General features: G+C 39.8%; 1 protein-coding gene across 1 annotated transcript in view; it reads right to left on the bottom strand.

Annotated features, from left to right (window-relative positions):
• Positions 1-662: 662 nt before the first annotated feature.
• The window catches only part of LOC126273022 (coiled-coil domain-containing protein 112-like), a 135,135-nt gene continuing 115,942 nt past the window's right edge, over positions 663-19,855 (bottom strand). The window contains exons 10-11 of the mRNA XM_049976399.1: positions 10,481-10,720; positions 663-1,003 (exon numbers count right to left, since the gene is read on the bottom strand). Of these exons, the coding sequence (XP_049832356.1) occupies positions 970-1,003; positions 10,481-10,720 (274 nt within the window). The 3' untranslated portion in view covers positions 663-969. The remainder of the gene's footprint in view (positions 1,004-10,480; positions 10,721-19,855) is intronic.

Below are 19,855 nucleotides of genomic sequence, written 5' to 3'. Positions count from 1 at the left end.
TGTAACTCTTTCTGTTCATATAATACTCACTCGGAATTGTAGCTAAGATGGTCGTAAATTTCCATGGTATTAGATAAATACTGAATACTAATGATACTTGTGTAGCATTTTTGTAAACATGCAGTGCACCATTGGCACAAATTCTTTGTAATAATATCTTCCACTGAACTGATAATATCTGTCATCACAAACATTTTGATGATCAAACATAAATTGTTACAAATGAGACATTGAAGATGATCACAGGATTCTGTGACAATCTCATGAATTCCAATCATGCCTCAACTATTGACCTAAAAGATCATGTATCTAGTAAGTTCATATATCTAGCAATACTTACATTCTGTTTAGTCACTTTTTTTTTTTTTTTTTTTGCTTTGACGAAAAAATGATGTACTGAAGACGTAATTTTGTTTTATAAAAATTATTTTAACAGTGTGCTTGAACTGGCCAAAGGCTCAAGTATTATAACAGTATGAAAATAAGCTCAAGATTAACAGCTGCAAAAATCATTCAAAAATTCATAACAGTGGACTCAGATCCATGGAAAATACACATTATTCTTGAGATGCTGCTACAAAGACCTGCTTTTATCACTGGAAATGTACTGCTATAAAATATCACAAGGAAATAACCAACAGGAAAAAAGACATTATGAAAGATCATTTGAAACAGATTTATGAAAGTATAAATAGGACATTAAACTATTACAAATATGGAGTGAGTTGGCTTTTACACAAAACACACTACTGAACACAAATATCACACATTGACTCAAACAATTTGCTTGAGTATCATATATTGCAGCAACTGCACAAAAACAATTGAATGTGCACTGGATATTGTCTTCATCACATGCACTAATAACTTATCACATTACAAAAATATTTCAGATGAAATGTCATTGCAGGTGGTCTTTACTTGAGGAAGAACTTGCAACACCAGCAACATCTTCAGTTGCACTAGTCTTCACTGCAGTGTTTTCCTCCAGCTTGGAACAGCCCTGAAAATTCACATATTTCTGTAACTTTAATCCAAGGCATGCACAAACTTTAAAAATTATTGGACAATGAAGGATTAAATACTATCATGATAACTTAATGTGGCACTACTCGAAAACCACTTTCATACTAGATTATGAGCATAACTCAATGAAAGTTCTGACAATTTTTGAACTTATCATCTAAGAACAGTGCTTTAATACTCCAGAATACATCCTTGTCACATGCAAAACGATACACTCCACTCTCCCCCCCACTGAACCCTTTCAGTCATCTTCTCCACAGCTGCACTGTGTTAGTTAAAAATAAATATTTCGCAACTTATTTGTTTTAATTTACTGCACTATCTCCTTACACCCCTCAACAAAAAAAGAGGACAAATCATGAAAAATCTGAGTTCTGGAATGACTTACAAGCTCTATTGCAAATTTTTATTCTTCTGAAAATAAGATAACTGCAGGTGACTGTAATGGAAACATGGGTAAACATGCTTGTCTCATTGCATACAATAGTGGCATATCTGCATCCCAAACAGATTACATAAAGAGCAACAGCTCCTTGCGTAAGAGCGTCAGGGACTGTACGGAGAGTTCAAGTGAGCCATGAAACCATTAACACTGACTCTTGATAGTATGCTTAAAATGCCACTTTGGAACAAAGAACACAAAAAGAAAAGCACACAAATAAAATGGTTTAATCTTCAAAGCCCAAAAATGCCAAAGCCAAAAGGCCTTGGAAAGACCAAAAGTACCGAATGACCGCTGTGTAATCCTCAGCCGACAGGCATCACTAAATGCGGGTATGGAGTAACCTGCCAATGAACTAATGTCTGGCACCCGATTCAACTACAGCCAAACCTACTTGATTTTGGCCACAATTTTCAACGTTTTAGAATCTGGTGTGTGGAAAATGGACAGTGTGGTGTTTTGTGACCAGTGATTAAAGATTTGTGAAATATATGATACTGTTGGCACATCAGAAGAAAGGGTATGGTACTTTTTGCATCTCAAATTAAGTTTGGGTAAGCTGAAGGTGGATGCCATGCTTGTTCATGGGAAAATGAATTTCTCTGCTATGTTTGTAATTAGTTGAAGGGAATACAACTTCTTTTGTGAGGAAAATTGTTCCTGTGGAAAACAAATGGGTTGGCCACTTCATACCAGGCATGAAACAGTGGGATTTTCACCAAAAAGATTGTCCATCCACAAAGAATTTGATCAGTTGAGAGTAGACACTCACAAAGTTAAAACAGCACATGAATAAAAATAAGTTCATATGGAGAATGATAGTACAGTTTTAAAAATTCCGTAATGTTTATCAGCTGTTTTGAGTCCGACATTGCTTTTGAGACAATCACCAGCCACTTAATTTCTTTTTTGACATTTATGTGAGCAAAGCAATCAGATCCTGCATTTGAAATATTTTTTTCTGTTGCACATTGTTTTTTGATGTTGTTTTACCAGCTTGGGTCTTTGTCTGACAGTCGCTTACCTTTGGTAACACCTAGTACTTCCTTAATGCCAACGGTCTTGCTACAGTGGTAACACTGATTCCTGTCAGATCACCGAACCTAAGCACTGTTGAGGTTGCTAATCCTTGGATGGGTGAGCATCCTGGTCTGCTCTGCACCGTTGGCAAGTGGTATGCACTCAGCACGTATGAGGCCTACTGAGAAGCTATTTGATTGAGAAGCAGAAGTCCAGTCATGAAAACTGACAACAGCTGGGAGAGCAGTGTGCAGACATCATGCCCCTCCATATTCGTATTCAGTGATGCCTGTTGGCTGAGGATTACACAACGGTCGGTCAGTACTTTTGGTCTTTCCAAGGTCTTTTTGGACAGAGTACTTCCTTAGCTGTAGCTATTATGTAGCTGTAGAAATCACCCCAGACATGGTTAGTGTATTTCCCACTAACGTCATACATTCCCATGTATACCTTTGGTATTCCTTGTCAGTTTTGAAGATTAAACCATTTCATTTGTGTGCTTTTCTTTTTGTGTTCTGTGTTCCAAAGTGGCATTTGAAGCATACTATCAAGAGTGGGTGTTGTATGGTTTAATGGCTCACTTGGACTCTCCGTACAGTCCCTGGAGCTCTTATGCAATGAGCTGTTGCACTTTATGTAATCTGTTTGGATGCAGATATGCCACTATTGTATGTGATGAGAAAAGCGCAAGCATTGACCTGTTGATAGGAACAATCAAAACCAAGGAAAATCGCTAGCTTCCAGACCCAAAGTGATCCACGACCACACTGGTCGGCATGGGCAAAGCAAGTGCGCGACATAGGCAGGCAGGAAAATGTCAGAAAATACAGAAGAGACAAACAGGATGTATATTATAGATTGTAACAAACACTCCCACATTTCATTTTAGAAAAATGCTCAAGTCTGTGGGACTGATTTCAAGTAGGAGTAACTGGATGTATTGACGTGTTCAAAGGAGGGCAGCACGAATGGTCAGAATCCGTTTGACTCATAGGTGAGTATCATGACAAATCTGAAAAACCTGAAATGGCAGATACTCAAAGATAGACACCAAATGTCCAATGACAGAATATTTACAAAGTTTCTTGAAATGGTATTAAACGAGGAATTTACAAATACTCTTCAGCCCTCTGTGTGTCTTTGCAGTTGGGAACACGAAGACAAGATTAGATTAATTACAGCACAAACAGAAGCTTTTAAGCAGTCATTCTTTCCAAACTGACACTTGGTTTTTGTCACTGCAAAATATGAAACAACATAAGAAAAAGAAAATACCATTTATATCAGTGCTATAACCTTGGACCTAGAGAAACATTTTGGCAATGTAAGATAACTACAGGGTTATAAACACACAATCAAATAGGGGTAATGCAGGAGTAGGTTTAATAATGAATAGGAAAATAGGAATGCGGGTAAGCTACTACAAACAGCATAGTGAACGCATTATTGTGGCCAAGATAGATACGAAGCCCACACCTACTACAGTAGTACAAGTTTATATGCCAACTAGCTCTGCAGATGATGAAGAAATTGAAGAAATGTATGATGAAATAAAAGAAATTATTCAGATAGTGAAGGGAGACGAAAATTTAATAGTAATGGGTGACTGGAATTCGAGTGTAGGAAAAGGGAGAGAAGGAAACATAGTAGGTGAATATGGATTGGGGCTAAGAAATGAAAGAGGAAGCCGCCTAGTAGAATTTTGCACAGAGCACAGCTTAATCATAGCTAACACTTGGTTTAAAAATCATGAAAGAAGGTTGTATACGTGGAAGACCCCTGGAGATACTAAAAGGTATCAGATAGATTATATAATGGTAAGACAGAGATTTAGGAACCAGGTTTTAAGTTTTAAGACATTTCCAGGGGCAGATGTGGACTCTGACCACAATCTATTGGTTATGACCTGTAGATTAAAACTGAAGAAACTGCAAAAATGTGGGAAATTAAGGAGTTGGGACCTGGATAAACTGAAAGAACCAGAGGTTGTACAGAGTTTCAGGGAGAGCATAGGGGAACAATTGACAGGAATAGGGGAAAGAAATACAGTAGAAGAAGAATGGGTAGCTCTGAGGGATGTAGTAGTGAAGGCAGCAGAGGATAAAGTAGGTACAAAGACGAGGGCTGCTAGAAATCCTTGGGTAACAGTAGAAATATTGAATTTAATTGATGAAAGGAGAAAATATAAAAATGCAGTAAATGAAGCAGGCAAAAAGGAATACAAACGTCTCAAAAATGAGATCGACAGGAAGTGCAAAATGGCTAAGCAGGGATGGCTAGAGGACAAATGTAAGGATGTAGAAGCTTATCTCACTAGGGGTAAGATAGATACTGCCTACAGGAAAATCAAAGAGACCTTTGGAGAGAAGAGAACCAAGTGTATGAATATCAAGAGCTCAGATGGCAGCCCAGTTCTAAGCAAAGAAGGGAAGGCAGAAAGGTGGAAGGAGTATATAGAAGGTCTATACAAGGGTGATGTACTTGAGGACAATATTATGGAAATGGAAGAGGATGTAGATGAAGACGAAATGGGAGATACGATACTGCGTGAAGAGTTTGACAGAGCACTGAAAGACCTGAGTCGAAACAAGGCCCCCGGAGTAGACAACATTCCATTAGAACTACTGACGGCCTTGGGAGAGCCAGTCCTGACTACACTCTTCCATCTGGTGAGCAAGATGTATGAGACAGGCGAAATACCCTCAGACTTCAAGAAGAATATAATAATTCCAATCCCAAAGAAAGCAGGTGCTGACAGATGTGAAAATTACCGAACTATCAGTTTAATAAGCCACGGCTGCAAAATACTAACGCGAATTCTTTACAGACGAATGGAAAAACTGGTAGATGCAGACCTCGGGGAGGATCAGTTTGGATTCCGTCGAAATGTTGGAACACGTGAGGCAATACTGACCTTACGACTTATCTTAGAAGAAAGATTAAGAAAAGGCAAACCTACGTTTCTAGCAGTTGTAGACTTAGAGAAAGCTTTTGACAATGTTGACTGGAATACTCTTTTTCAAATTCTAAAGGTGGCAGGGGTAAAATACAGGGAGCGAAAGGCTATTTATAATTTGTACAGAAACCAGATGGCAGTCATAAGAGTCGAGGGGCATGAAAGGGAAGCAGTGGTTGGGAAAGGAGTGAGACAGGGTTGTAGCCTCTCCCCGATGTTATTCAATCTGTATATTGAGCAAGCAGTAAAGGAAACAAAAGAAAAATTTGGAGTAGGTATTAAAATTCATGGAGACGAAGTAAAAACTTTGAGGTTCGCCGATGACATTGTAATTCTGTCAGAGACGGCAAAGGACTTGGAAGAGCAGTTGAACGGAATGGACAGTGTCTTGAAAGGAGGATATAAGATGAACATTAACAAAAGCAAAACGAGGATAATGGAATGTAGTCAAATTAAATCGGGTGATGCTGAGGGAATTAGATTAGGAAATGAGACACTTAAAGTAGTAAAGGAGTTTTGCTATTTAGGAAGTAAAATAACTGATGATGGTCGAAGTAGAGAGGATATAAAATGTAGACTGGCAATGGCAAGGAAAGCGTTTCTGAAGAAGAGAAATTTGTTAACATCGAATATAGATTTATGTATCAGGAAGTCGTTTCTGAAAGTATTTGTTTGGAGTGTAGCCATGTATGGAAGTGAAACATGGACGATAACTAGTTTGGACAAGAAGAGAATAGAAGCTTTCGAAATGTGGTGCTACAGAAGAACACTGAAGATAAGGTGGATGGATCACGTAACTAATGAGGAGGTATTGAATAGGATTGGGGAGAAGAGAAGTTTGTGGCACAACTTGACTAGAAGAAGGGATCGGTTGGTAGGACATGTTTTGAGGCATCAAGGGATCACAAATTTAGCATTGGAGGGCAGCGTGGAGGGTAAAAATCGTAGAGGGAGACCGAGAGATGAGTACACTAAGCAGATTCAGAAGGATGTAGGTTGCAGTAGGTACTGGGAGATGAAGCAGCTTGCACAGGATAGAGTAGCATGGAGAGCTGCATCAAACCAGTCTCAGGACTGAAGACAACAACAACAACAACAAGATGGAATTAGATGTTCACAATGCTTGGAAGATTTTGGCTAAACTACAGAGAGAGATGAATACAAAATCTAAGTGGGAAGTTGAAAAGATAAGTTCGTGGTAAGAAGGATTTGCAGCATATTTGCAACTTTTGTTCAGCCTGTAAGTCAAAGAAGCAACGAAGGAACTGAAGAAAAATTTTATAAAGTGCATGGGGCAAAGTTTCCAATGCTTAAGTTCACAGGAAATTGTGTCCTTCTGGCCTGAGCCAAGAAAGCCTTAGGAAATCAAATAAGAGCAGTAGATGGCACATTTAGTGCAGAAAATGGTCTGATGATTAACAAAGCAAACCTGAAGGCAATTAAGAGTCGTAGGGAGTAAAATAACGACTTGACTGACACCAAAATTCAGCATGATACAATACTTTCTATCTAGGAAGCAAGAACTGGTCAAGAAAACTTTGTTTATTTAAAGAGCTCTAATGGTATCATTGTCATGGAGATGAGTGAGAAACTTCTTAAACCTGGAGTAGACCATTTTATGGCAGGGAAACATGGACCATCAGAAACCCAGCAAAGAAGAAACTGCAAGCATATGAAAAGTGATGCTATAGAAGAATGTAAAAAAACTATGTGGACAGGCAGAGCACAAAATTAAGTACTCCAAAGGATAAATGGGCAAAATGAATGGGAAATCCTTACCAGAAATGGATAGGTTAGTGGTATATCTCCTATAGTGTTCAAAATTAGTTAACTTGGCACTGGAAGGAGAATAGGAACAAACAAAGATTATAATATGCAAAATAGGTTAAAAGATACTGAGTGCGGTAGAAACATAGTGATAAAAATATTAGCACAAGACAGAAAAATAATTATCATGGAAATCCATGCCTGGTCTGTTCTCGGCCAAGAACTTTTGATCTTGAGATTGTATATCCCCTCTCCTCCACTCTGTCCAAAAGCATTTATCCCAATCACAGAGGTGTGGGGAAAGACAACATGGGAAGAGTGATACCGTCAGCACAGATAAGAAACATTGGCCAGATTATATTTGAACCGCATTTGGAAGCAGCTGTTAGGTATCAGAAAAGATTGCAAATCCAGTAACTCACACACTATTTATATCTTATAACAATGAAGAGGGTGGGTTTGCCCTATGCACACTCCTACCACTACCTATAGCAGCCCTGTAACTGTCAAAACATATACTATCAAACATTGAGAAACAACCCATGTCATATACCAGTTGTAATGTAAACACTGCTCGCCTTTTACTTTGGCATGACTGTAACCAAATTATCAGTTACGATGTATGGGCATAGGTAGAGGGTGAATACTGGCAACATACAACGTCCTGTTGCAGAGTGCTGTGGTCACCTATTTCAGACATCATAGCGTGTACTGCATTGGCATCCCACTTCACATCCAATCAACATTGGATGCCTGAATCACAGGGCGTATATTCACCAGAAAACCTATTTATCTGTGTTGTCAACAGAAATATTTACTAGTGGCCGCAGAACAACACAACTCTAGGTCTCCACCAACGGCTGCCAGGAACCATTACCCGTTCGTGGAACCTGCAGAACAGCTTCACCAGAGGTCGCAGCTGGCCCAGGAACTACTTTCCTACACCAGGCATGTGATCGCAAATAGTTCTGGCAGATACATCCACCAAACAGACTTTATAAGGTGGCACACTGTCGGCAAAGGGCAGTTCAACACACTACTTGGAAGTATACCAGAGGCTGCACTTCAGCAGCCATGGCCAGATGCCTCTTCTAGCTGGCCGATCTCTTACAGATGGACTTGGTATATTCAACGAAGCTCTTGACATTGTAGAATTGTTTGACTGTGATCTCTCTCCATAAAGAGTTGAGTCTTTACTATTATTATTTATTATTTTGAATTTGCGATGATCTGCAGTTGGGATCAAGTCTGTTGTTCTTTTGGAGATTGTATTAATGTTTCATTTTGATGAGTTCAATAAATTGTTTCAAACTTGTGTTTTCCTCATTTCTATTCTGCTAGCGCAGATGCTTCACAGAGCATCCTCTACAACATGACAATTGTGACCTCGGTGCCTGTTGCACCACACATGCCACTGGATTCTTCCTCCAGACACCAGTTTCTCAGATCTCTGTAGGTGGGAACTAGCACTACAACATGTCCTTGATTCTTGCCACCCACCTTGCCTTACGTTACGTTAATTTCTTCTGCTTCAGCATTCTTCACATTATACTTCTTTATTCACTCCATAATAGTTTTCTACATTTTTGATTGTCTTAACTGTCTATTTTTCACTGGCCTCCTTCCTCCTCTGTTACATACAATGCACTTAGCTTTCCACTCTTATTAACTTGTTTAAGCAATAATCTCTGTCTTGCATATTACCCTGTCTTCCACCTCTACGCTCTCAGGTTTTCAAATCTATTCTGGTGCAGTCCCAACAAGCAGTCTTTCCTTCTCATCCCAACCAATAAGTCTCCCCTGACCCATGGCTCAGGGTGACTTTCCCAAAATCTACCCCTCTTCTTAGACCTCTCCAGTCCTTTTCCTACACCCATCTTCTTTTCCCTTCAGTCCTACTGGCTGAAGAAGAAGCCACTGGCTCTGTAAGCTTGCCTAATTACAATCTTTTATGCGTGCATTCTGCTGCTGCTTTGTGAGTAGATTTTTTTATCTATCCAATTACTGTTTGTCTCTTGCATTATGACACACAGTTTTTAAACAAACTCTGTTCTTAGAATGGAGGCATTGTTGTTTTAAATGATTATATAAGTACAGTCACTCATTACTGATATTTAACAGTTTTAAGCATAATTTCCCAGCAAAGTGACCCCCCCCCCCCCCCTATGATTGTGTGTGTGTGTGGGGGGGGGAGGGAGGGGGGGGTGGCAAGTGAGAAGTGAGTGTTCCTGAAGAAGAATGCAAGTCACGTGTAAACTGAGTCGCACTTTTTTCCAACTTCCTATTCCACTGACAACACACATTACCGCATTTTTTGTTAATTAGTACTCAATAAATGAAATGTCATGTGATAGTGCAATCTGTCAGTGAGAGAAGTAGTTTGCTGGAACAGTATATGTTGATCTTGACCTTGCTTCTACTTGTAATGTATGAAAGCAAATAGATGATAAGATTGTTCCATTCCATGTTTCAGCAATTTTAAAAAACTTTCTCATGAACGCAGAAGTGACCAATAATAGCCATCCTCTGCAGGGGCAAGCACACACCAGGATTAACATAATTTGCTCTTTAAGCTTTGCCTATGTCTGAGTGAGGTGGGTCAGTGGTAAGACACTGGACTCTCATTTGGGAGCATGGCAGTTCAAAGTTAAAGCCTGGGATGGTTCCACTGAAAAGGATGCTGTGAATATCTAACATGCCTTCTTCCCCAATTTGAGCTTGTGCTCCATCTCTAATGACTAAGACACTGAAGAGATGGAAAATTCTAATCCCCCCCCATATTTTCTTCTCAGACATTTGACATTAGTGGCCTTACAGCATGAAGCTTTTATAAATTATGAACTGTATAAACTGAAGTGAAGCTTCAAGCCAAAATAGTGAGACTTGTATAATTATTAAATATGCCACAAATGAAAAGTAATGTGCTAGATAACAGTTTCCGAGAAACTAAAAAGTAAGCACAACTAAAACTTTAATGAGTCAGTTCTTACAACAAATAAATTACAATAGTACTTTATGCTCATATAAAAGTCAGAAGAGATTAAAATTTGTGTGGCATGATGCACCATGGTTATAGTGTTCTAGATTCCTTTCTGTGAATTGTTATTAGAATAACTGTAAGCTTCAACGATGAAAATAAAGTACACTTTCTTTGAATGTGCTGAGTGAAAGGCTCAGATTAGCAATTAAATAAAGGATATTCTATAAGACTAGCACTAAATTATCATTAAATTTCAGTTAAGCTAAATAGTAAGTTATAAGATACTCACAAATGTGGCATGTTGCGGAGGTGTAAAGGTGGTGCACTTTTTGGAGGGCGGTCCAGGTCCTTGCAGGCAAGTCGATTGCGCCAGCCCTCTGTCAGTGTCAGCAGACGTTGTGGGTCACGTTCTGCACTCACTGATACCTGACGCTTCAGCCTCTCCTGCCTCTCAATACAATCTTCTTTGCGGTCCCTCTCTCGCTGTTTCCAACTCAAGTGACGCAACACGTATTCTTGGTCTTGCTGCCTGCAGTAAATATGTTTTTTTTTTGGGTTAGGTTCAGTCAGCAAGGAACTTATTATTTGCAACAGTATCAGCAGTTACAATTTATAGCAATAGTACTCCAGTATTACAAATGTCTTAATTACATTAACTATATTTATTGGCTGCACTGCTAAAACATGCAATAAGAAATGAAAAATAAAGGATCGTGAGATCTCAGTAGTTGTACTGACATATTATATTAAGATAACTAATGCTGAATTCATCTTCCACAGCTTCGCACTCATCCCTCCCCACCCTGTGCCCCATAAATTCCTCGACCGTTCCAGCCTGCAAGTAAAATTTAGAAAGTCATGTTACACTAAGGATGGTTGAACATTGAGCTGTTTATCATAGCAATTCCATATTTTCACAATATTAGTTCTCACACTGGACTTACTGAGTTGCAGATCATACTGCTTCACCTCAACAAACTCTTCAGCTTTATGCTTTCCAATCACTTTGAGCACAGACTCCCTCATGTACATAGTTACAGCTTTGCTGTAGTGATATGACAGTGAAAAGTGTGGGGGACGTGATGGACAAACATGCAGCATTACTGTTCCTGTTCATTGACATACTTGACACACTTTGTGAAATAAATTTATAAACATTTAAAACATGGATAAACAAAGTGTCTTACGAAACTTCTTGGCAGATTAAAACTGTGTTGTTGACAGGGACTTGAACTCGGGACCTTTGCCTTTGGCAGGTAAGCACTCTAAGGACTGAGTTGTCAAAGTGTGACTCACAACCCGCCCTCTCACCTATACTACCTCTGTATCTCACCTCCCATCTTCCATACACCACAGTTCTCCTGTGTATCTTGCAGAACTAGCACTCCTTTGTCCAGTTTTGTTTCATTCTGCCAGGAATTTTCAACATCAGTATCATCTATACATGACAAGGAAACATACCTACTGAGGCATAGTAATATACGTCACCAACAAGGAGTCTGTCAGAATCTTTCTTGCTATCCTTAGTGACTCAGTGCCCTCTGGATCAGAGTGTAGTTGTGGTACTGGTAGAAATAAAGCTGTGAGGAGGGGGAGGGAGGTTCATGAGTCATGCTTGGATAGCTCAGTCAGTAGATCACTTGCCCAGGAATGGCAAAGGTCCCAGGTTTGAGTCCTGGTCCAGCACACAGTTTTACGCAGCCAGGAAGTATCAAATAGCACACACTCAGCTGCAGAGTGAAAATTCACTCTGAAAAGTGTCTTATGTTTGATGAAACTGGATTCTGACTATTGGCCAAACTGTGGCCAAGAGCAAAGTAGACTGTGACACAACATGCAGTAGAGCTCTTGCACACGAAAGGCAAGGTTCAGATTGTCACTATTGATTACATACAAATTCTGACATCAATCTTTAAGCAAAATTCAGTGTAGGAGATACTACTTAACTGCTTAGCTAAAATTTGAAATTGACAGAAATGTGCAGTGGCTGCCCGAAACTATTAATTACTGAAGAAACCCTTCAGCTCACTGCACAGGCATTTGTTCTGCCACACAAAACAATCTACTGGAAGAGTTTTTAAGGAAATACAATTTTTTGACAGAAATTTATGGAGAATATTAAAAACATTACCTTTGAAGCCTTACAAGCTAATATTACCTACACACTCAGGAATGAGGATAATCCTGATCGAAGCAATCCTATGGTCTGATGAAGCAAGTTTTAAGTTAAATGAAAGAGTTAACAAACACAGTTGCTTGTGTTGATCTTCTGAAAATTAATGATTTGTTACTGAGGAGTAGTTAAACATTCCTGGAGTAACAATTTGTGCTGGTAGATGCAGCAAAGGAGTGATATGCCATTACTTTTTTGATGAGTCAGTGACTGCAGAAAGGTATCCTGAAAAGTTGAGGGAAGTTGTCCCTCTCCTTCCCTCTTTCCTGACGAAGCAACTGCCAGTTGCGAAAGCTCGTAATTCTGTGTGTGTGTTTGTGTGTTTTGTTCATGTGCCTGTCTGCCGGCGCTTTCCCGCTTGGTAAGTCTTGGAATCTTTGTTTTTAATATATTTTTCCCATGTGGAAGTTTCTTTCTATTTTATTTACACCATCATTGTTTACTTATTTATTTATTTTGTCATTAGCCAACATATGCTGAAACACACAATGAAAATTTTACTATCCTTCAATTTTGCATCACAATTAATATTTCTCTATCTTATAGCTAGAATTTTGCCTTATATCAAAGTGTTTTACATCATATTTTATGTTTCAATTTACATGAGTAATTGTCGAATTGCACTTGGAACTGATATGTATGTTTAACTATACACACTCTATGTTGTAGGAAAGTTCTGGTAGAATGTAAATACTTTTGGATTACAGGAGACCACTCACAGAAAAGAAGAAACGTTCAGTCATTGATAGGCACACAGAAATGTGAATTGAGAAGAGGTGACAGGATGGAGGAAGGGAAACTCTTGGGTGGAGGCTGTGCGGACAGTGGGTTACCGGAGAATGAGATCATTATGATTACAGGAGCAAAGGATGTGTTGCAAGGACAGCTCTCATCTGCGTAGTTCAGAGAAGCTAGTGGCAGAAGAAGGATCCAGATGGACCTGGTCGTGAAGCAGGCACTGAAATTGAGTATGTTAAGTTCAGCTGCATGTCGTGCCACCATGTGGTCAACTTTGTTCCTGGCAACAGTTTGGTGGTGGCCATTCATCCTGGTGGATGGCTGCTTTGTAGTAGTCATATAAAAAGCTTTTCTGCTGTAGGACAAGTCTGTGATAGGACTGAAGTAGGGAGTGCAGGGTAGGTGGACTGGGCAGGTCTTGCACCTTGGTCTGCTTTGGTGTTGGGAGTGGCACAGGGATGAACTAGGATATTACATCCATGTTGTGGGGAATGGAACACCATTTAGGTGGGGTGGGAAGGATCTTGAGTAGGATGTCCCTCATTTCAGGATGTAATGAGTGATAAACAAAGCGCTGATGAAGAATATGGTGCAACGGTTCCAGTCCATAGTGAAACAAGATGATGAGGGGCGTGCTTATTTGCAGCTGATTCTTTGGAGTGGTTGAATGATTTGAGATGTATGAGGATCTGGCACAGGAAATCTGTTTGTGGGTAAGGTTTGGGTTGTAGTGCCTTTCTATGTGAAGTATCATAATTTATCAACACTGCTGGAGCTGCCGCCTTGAATATTCCTGTTGGTATTGCGAGCAGCATTTTGAATATTGCCACCAATGAAGAGCTTTCAGATCGCTGACCAATGAAGACCACCAGTAGAGTGTTATAAGAACCTGTGCACCAGTCTTTTAGTCAAGATTACTTTCATGTTGCTTGTTGGTGGCAAACATTGCACCAAGTTGTTAATAATTAGCTCTACTGGCAAACACTCAGTAAACTTCTCAGGCCTTTGTTTATATCTAACCATGCCTGCCACAAGTTGTCAACTGTGTAGCAGTTCTTTCATACAAATTGAGTAATATGTATTTATTTAAAGTGCAATTATGTCAACTAATCTTCTCCTTGCCTGTACAGATTCCTGCTGCAACATATCACTTTGGCCACATTCCGTCCATTTATCATTAGCAACGAGGGCATAACATTTGGCTCCTCAGAACATAGCAGCTGTCGACTCAAACCATAACACTGTGAAGGCCTTTGTGAGACCTTCAGCACACTGGGCAAGGGTGTTCTCATCACTGGAGATGGGAGTTATCCTTGCAACGCATCCTTGCTCTCATAATTGTCCCAATCTCAATCTCCGGAAACCCACTGTCCTCACACCTTCCATGCAACAGTCTCTCCTTGTGCCATCTTGTCAACCCCTTCCAATTCGATCCCCACTGCTTCCCACCATCTTTGATAAGCGTGCTATCACATGCCTAACCCATGTACTTGCCACCCTCCCGACTTCACACCCCCTCCTTTATTTCTAAGTGACAAATCAGTTGACTCCTTCTGAGCCACTTGTCATCTACCCCTAATCCCACTTCCTTCCTCCCACCTGTTTCTCCCTCTACACAAGCAACCTGACACAGGCCCCATCACAACCTAGTCCACCAGCCAAAATGCAGCACTGGTACTGTTCGTCCAGCCAATACCATGCGGTAGGGTAGAGACATAGGCACACATGCACACACGCGCGTGTGTGTGTGTGTGTGTGTGTGTGTGTGTGTGTTTTAATCTAGCTTGAAATGAATTGCTCCAAAAGCTAGCAACTTTTCTTTCTGTTTGTGTGTGCCTATCAATGACTTAATGGTTCTTCTTTTCAAAGAGGGGTCTCCTGTAAACCAAAAGTATATACACAATCTACACCATACAACACTGAAGTATTCTGCTTACACTATAACAGTTTGAGAAATACCAAGTAACAAAGTTTTATGTCCTCCTTAATTTAATTTTTTATGGTTAATGACAAATTTGAACAATACAAGTGAATGTAAAGTTAAAATTCACTATGCACATTCAGAAACCTTAACATTGTAAACACTCTTATCAATTAACAATTTATGAAGGTGCTTCTCAAAAACATCACTAGGTAAGACTCTCACTGATGGTGGTAGCTTGTTATATACAGTCAAACCTTCTTATACCGACATCATTTATGATGTAATCTTGGCTATAACATCGTGATTTCTGCGGCATGGCCATATTCCTCATCCTTGCTTAATATGACAAATATATATGCATATACCTCATATGTAACATCATTTTCTGCCTCAGTTAACAGCAAGATTTTCCAAGAATTACTGTATGTAGAAGGAATTTGTGTAATACGGGAACAGAGCATATTCTTCTCTTTGCCGTTCCATCATGTGAGGGTCTTCAACTATCTTGTATCTTCAACTATCCTGTATCAGTGGAGCAAACAGCAAACACTGACTGACTCTTGACAAAACCCTTTTTTGTTTCATATCAGACTACTCTACTAAAGAAGTAGCAACATTCCTCAAATACAGAATAACAGTTTGATGTAACCTGCCATGACCATGACCGGAACGGTCGCGGGGTGGCCGAGAAAGCGCGGCGGGACCAGATGGAGAGCGACCCATACACAAACAAACAAACGGAAAGGACAGACAAGAAACAACAACGGATTATGGAGAAAGACCTTATGACGACAACACACAAGATGCAACAGAGTGACAGAGACAACCAAATGAATCCAAGACGTCCACGATTAACAAGATCAAAGTACGATAAAGACGCTATCTTGTTGAGGTGATGTGTCGAGACTCATGCAACGATTAGATTTGCTGGCAGAGCAAGAAGCCAGCTCTTAAATACTCTATCGGGGGTGCCACTACTGGCCGCTGGAACCACGTGTTCCTGTACATCCTGTTTGACTACTGTTGGTCCTATACGTAGTTTGAAAGGAATACCTCGGACAAGAATACAAAAACTACAGACTACGAAAATGAAACAATTCTAAAACTGAAATAAAGATAATTATCTCCTTAACAAGAAACACTCTAATTCTCAACTTGTTCTGCTAGTTCATTTATATGAAACTACACAACATGGATATAAAAACAATACTCTAAGAGAGATTTTGTACCCTTACAACCAGCAACAGGTGTAGTATAGACTCCTCACTTCATTGTTACCCTAGCACTTTCATACTACAATAGTGGTGACGATCACAGAACTCGTCAACAGTACATGTGATGTGTCCTTATGCTGCAAGCAGTTAGCAAGAAATTAAAAAAAAACAAGGAATTTGCTGAAATAAGATGTTGGGATCAGGAGCTTAGAAGTCATAAAAGGAAGATACTGGTTCATTTTTAGAACTGTCCAGAACATCCTGCACTCACTGGTCTGGAGAATACCAATATTGTATTTCTTCCTGAAAATACAATAAACTTATGGTAGCCCATCGACAATGGAGTAATTAAGAGTCTGAAATGCCACTGTCGTAAGCTTATATTACTGAAAATGATGCACTGAGAAAAACTAGGGTTATTCTACTACACTGATGGATGCGATCAGATATATTACTAAAGCTTGGACCCAGGTCAGACTAAAGAACTGTTTCCGCCATGTGGAAATCACAACTTGCGAAATAAATGCTACCACAACTGAAGAAACATTTGATGATACTGATGATCTGCTGGAATCTGCATTGCTGCCAGAAATCAACTGTGATATTCTCAATCAGTGCAACTATGAAATGTGTGCAACAATAAATGAAGATGTTGTTACAACTGAAGTGCAAACTGAAGACAAAACTGCAAATGAAATGAAGAATCGGGGCCACAGTGACCACAAAGTGAGTGTGGCAGATGAGGAAGAAGAGGAAGAAGAAAGAAATAAAGTGCCTATCCCTGCTCTGAATGAGGCTGTAGAAGCCATTAAATTGTGAACATGTTCTATGACGCTAGTGGACGGAGCAGAGAAATTTCAAAAGAAATAATCAACATAAAATGTAATTTAGATACTGTGTGTTGGATAAGTAGAAAGCAGAGTAAAATAACTGATTACTTCACTCTAGGTAAAGAAGTTTGGTGAGTACTGCTGTATACACTTTATTCATGTAAGCTTAAGAGTGAATACTGTACGTAAAATAAAACAATGCTCAGTGAATTTGTTCTTTTCCATTTGCCACCACAATAGACTGAAAATACAAATCACAGATACCACAGCACTCATTTATAAAATCAAAATGTTCAAGGTTCTTTGAATGCTGTTATAGCCAGATTCCACTGTACTTTCATTTCTGTGTGTTTAAAACTAATTTGAATTAATAGTGCTGTATTTTGTGTGTGTGTGTGTGTGTGTGTGTGTGTGTGTGTGTGTGTGTGTGTGGAAAGACGACATGGTTTAACATAACGAGAACATACAGTATGATGTCGAGATATTTACAGTAATTTCTGAATGATTCTCAGAATGTAATTCCTGTAATTGCTCTTATAGCTTTCTTCTGCCACATGGACACTGAGCACCAGGAGTGTTACACCACTGTATTATTGCATATTGTAGACGAGACTGAAAGAATGCATAATGATAAGGTAATAGTATCTGTTCATTTGTTCGCTAACCACTGCTTTTAATTTGATTAACAAAGAGAGAGAGAGAGAGAGAGAGAGAGAGAGAGAGAAGAAAGAAATACCTACTGATGATAGTTTAGTTCATAATTGTTCAGTGTGGGTGTCCAAAGTCAGTGGATACCTAGAAGTCTGTATTAGACTTATTTACTTTTTCATTTAGATTGTGCAGGAAGAAATACATAGTTCCTGCCATGCTACTGTTTAGAGTAAGGTGGTTATTGTTGAGTCATATGGCAGACTTTTCAAGGTTTTCTCACCTTCTCCAAGTTGTTATCTATGATGATCAGGATAGTATCAACAGCATATATCATGGCCTTGTGAAGCAAGGAAGTAGGCAAGTCATTCATATATACCAGAGAAAGGAAATGTTCAAACTGTGAACCTCGTGGCACACCTCTAACAACTGATAGGGCATTTCATTCAATTATTTCCCATAAACACCTGAGTTCTGTTAGTCAAGTATGATCTATGCCAGTGTCAGCCACAACATGCAAAACTCCATGCATTCATAACCTGCTGCAAGCGCATGACCTGGAGCTCAGCCTGATTCTGCACTACTCAGTGAATCTCAGATTCACTCAGTCCTTCTCAGAACTGATACAGCATGGCATTTAATTTAGCAAAGGGACACTGTGTGGTTCATGGTGTGGGTTTCTGTAGTCATGTCCTAGTTCATGAACCACGGGCAACGTATGAGTGGCCAAGTAAGTGGTCCCAACAGTCGGGATACCAGTTACTTTGGAATAAGGCTGGGCATCTCGGACATATTCTGAGTCATGGTCACCTTTGTGCTCATACGGCAAAGACTACCAAATCCACCGGTTAGTCCCTCAGCCGTTAGGGGTAAAACCCAATGGGACTCGGGGCAAGAAAGGCTAGCAACCTGCTTCCCTGGTACTTTAAATATGATGCTGGCAACAATCAGAGCAAAATGCCTTGGACCTTTGGAGGTGATGGAGTCCCACCTCTAACTGACAAACCAGGGACTCCTAAGATACGACTTGGCAAACAAATGGCAATGAGATGGGGAGCTATTAATATCAATAGGGGCTACTCTGGGAAGAAGGTAGAGCTGGCAGAGGCTGCAAGTAAGATGGGGCTGGACGTTTTAGCTGTTAGTGACATTCGGGTAAGGGGTGAGAAAGAAGAAGAAGTGGGAGAATACAAGGTCTACCTGTCAGGAGTCAAAGCAGGAATAGCACAATGGGGTGTAGGGCTTTACGTCAGGAAAGAAATGGAACCCAGCATAGTTGCAATAAGGTATGTAAACGAACGACTGATGTGGATAGATTTGACAGTGTCCAGCAAGAAAATTAGGATTGTGTCAGTTTATTTGCATTATGAAGGGACAGATCAAGATAAGATGGATAGTTTTTATGAGGCACTCAGTGATGTAGTTGTTAGAGTAAAGGACACGGACAGTGTTCTGCTCATGGGTGATTTTAATGCCAGGACTGGAAATCGAACAGAAGGGTACGAAAAGGTTATGGGTAAATTTGGAGAGGATATGGAGGCCAACAGGAACAGGAAACAACTCTTGGATTTCTGTGCCAGTATGGGCTTATTAATCACAAACTCCTTTTTTAAACATAAGAACATTCACTGGTATACTTGGGAAAGCAGGAGAACCAGATCTGTCACTGATTATATAATAACAGATCAGGAATTCAGGAAGGCTGTGAGGGACACATGTGTATTCAAGGGATTCTTTGATGACACTAATCATTATTTAATCTGCAGTGAAATTGGGATTGTGAGGCCAAAAGTGCAGGAGATCAGGTCCATATGTAGGAGGATTAGAGTGGAGAAACTTCAGGATTAGGAAATCAGGCACAAATACATAAAAGCGATCTCAGAAAGTTACCAGTTAGTGGAATGTAATCAATTACAGTCATTGGAAAAGGAATGGACAAGGTACAGGGACACAGTACTAGAAGTGGCTAAAGAATGTCTTGGAACAGTAGTGTGTAAAAGTAGGATGAAGCAAAGAGCTTGGTGGAATGACACAGTCAAGGCAGCCTGTAAAAGGAAAAAGAAGGCGTATCAAAAATGGCTACATACTAGAACTCAGTTAGACAGAGAAGGTTATGTTGAAGAAAGAAACAAAGCCA

Source organism: Schistocerca gregaria, chromosome 5 (assembly GCF_023897955.1).
Source record: "Schistocerca gregaria isolate iqSchGreg1 chromosome 5, iqSchGreg1.2, whole genome shotgun sequence".
NCBI lineage: Eukaryota > Metazoa > Arthropoda > Insecta > Orthoptera > Acrididae > Schistocerca > Schistocerca gregaria.
The sequence above is the reverse complement of the archived record's forward strand: the minus strand, read 5'-3'. Positions and strand labels throughout refer to the sequence as shown.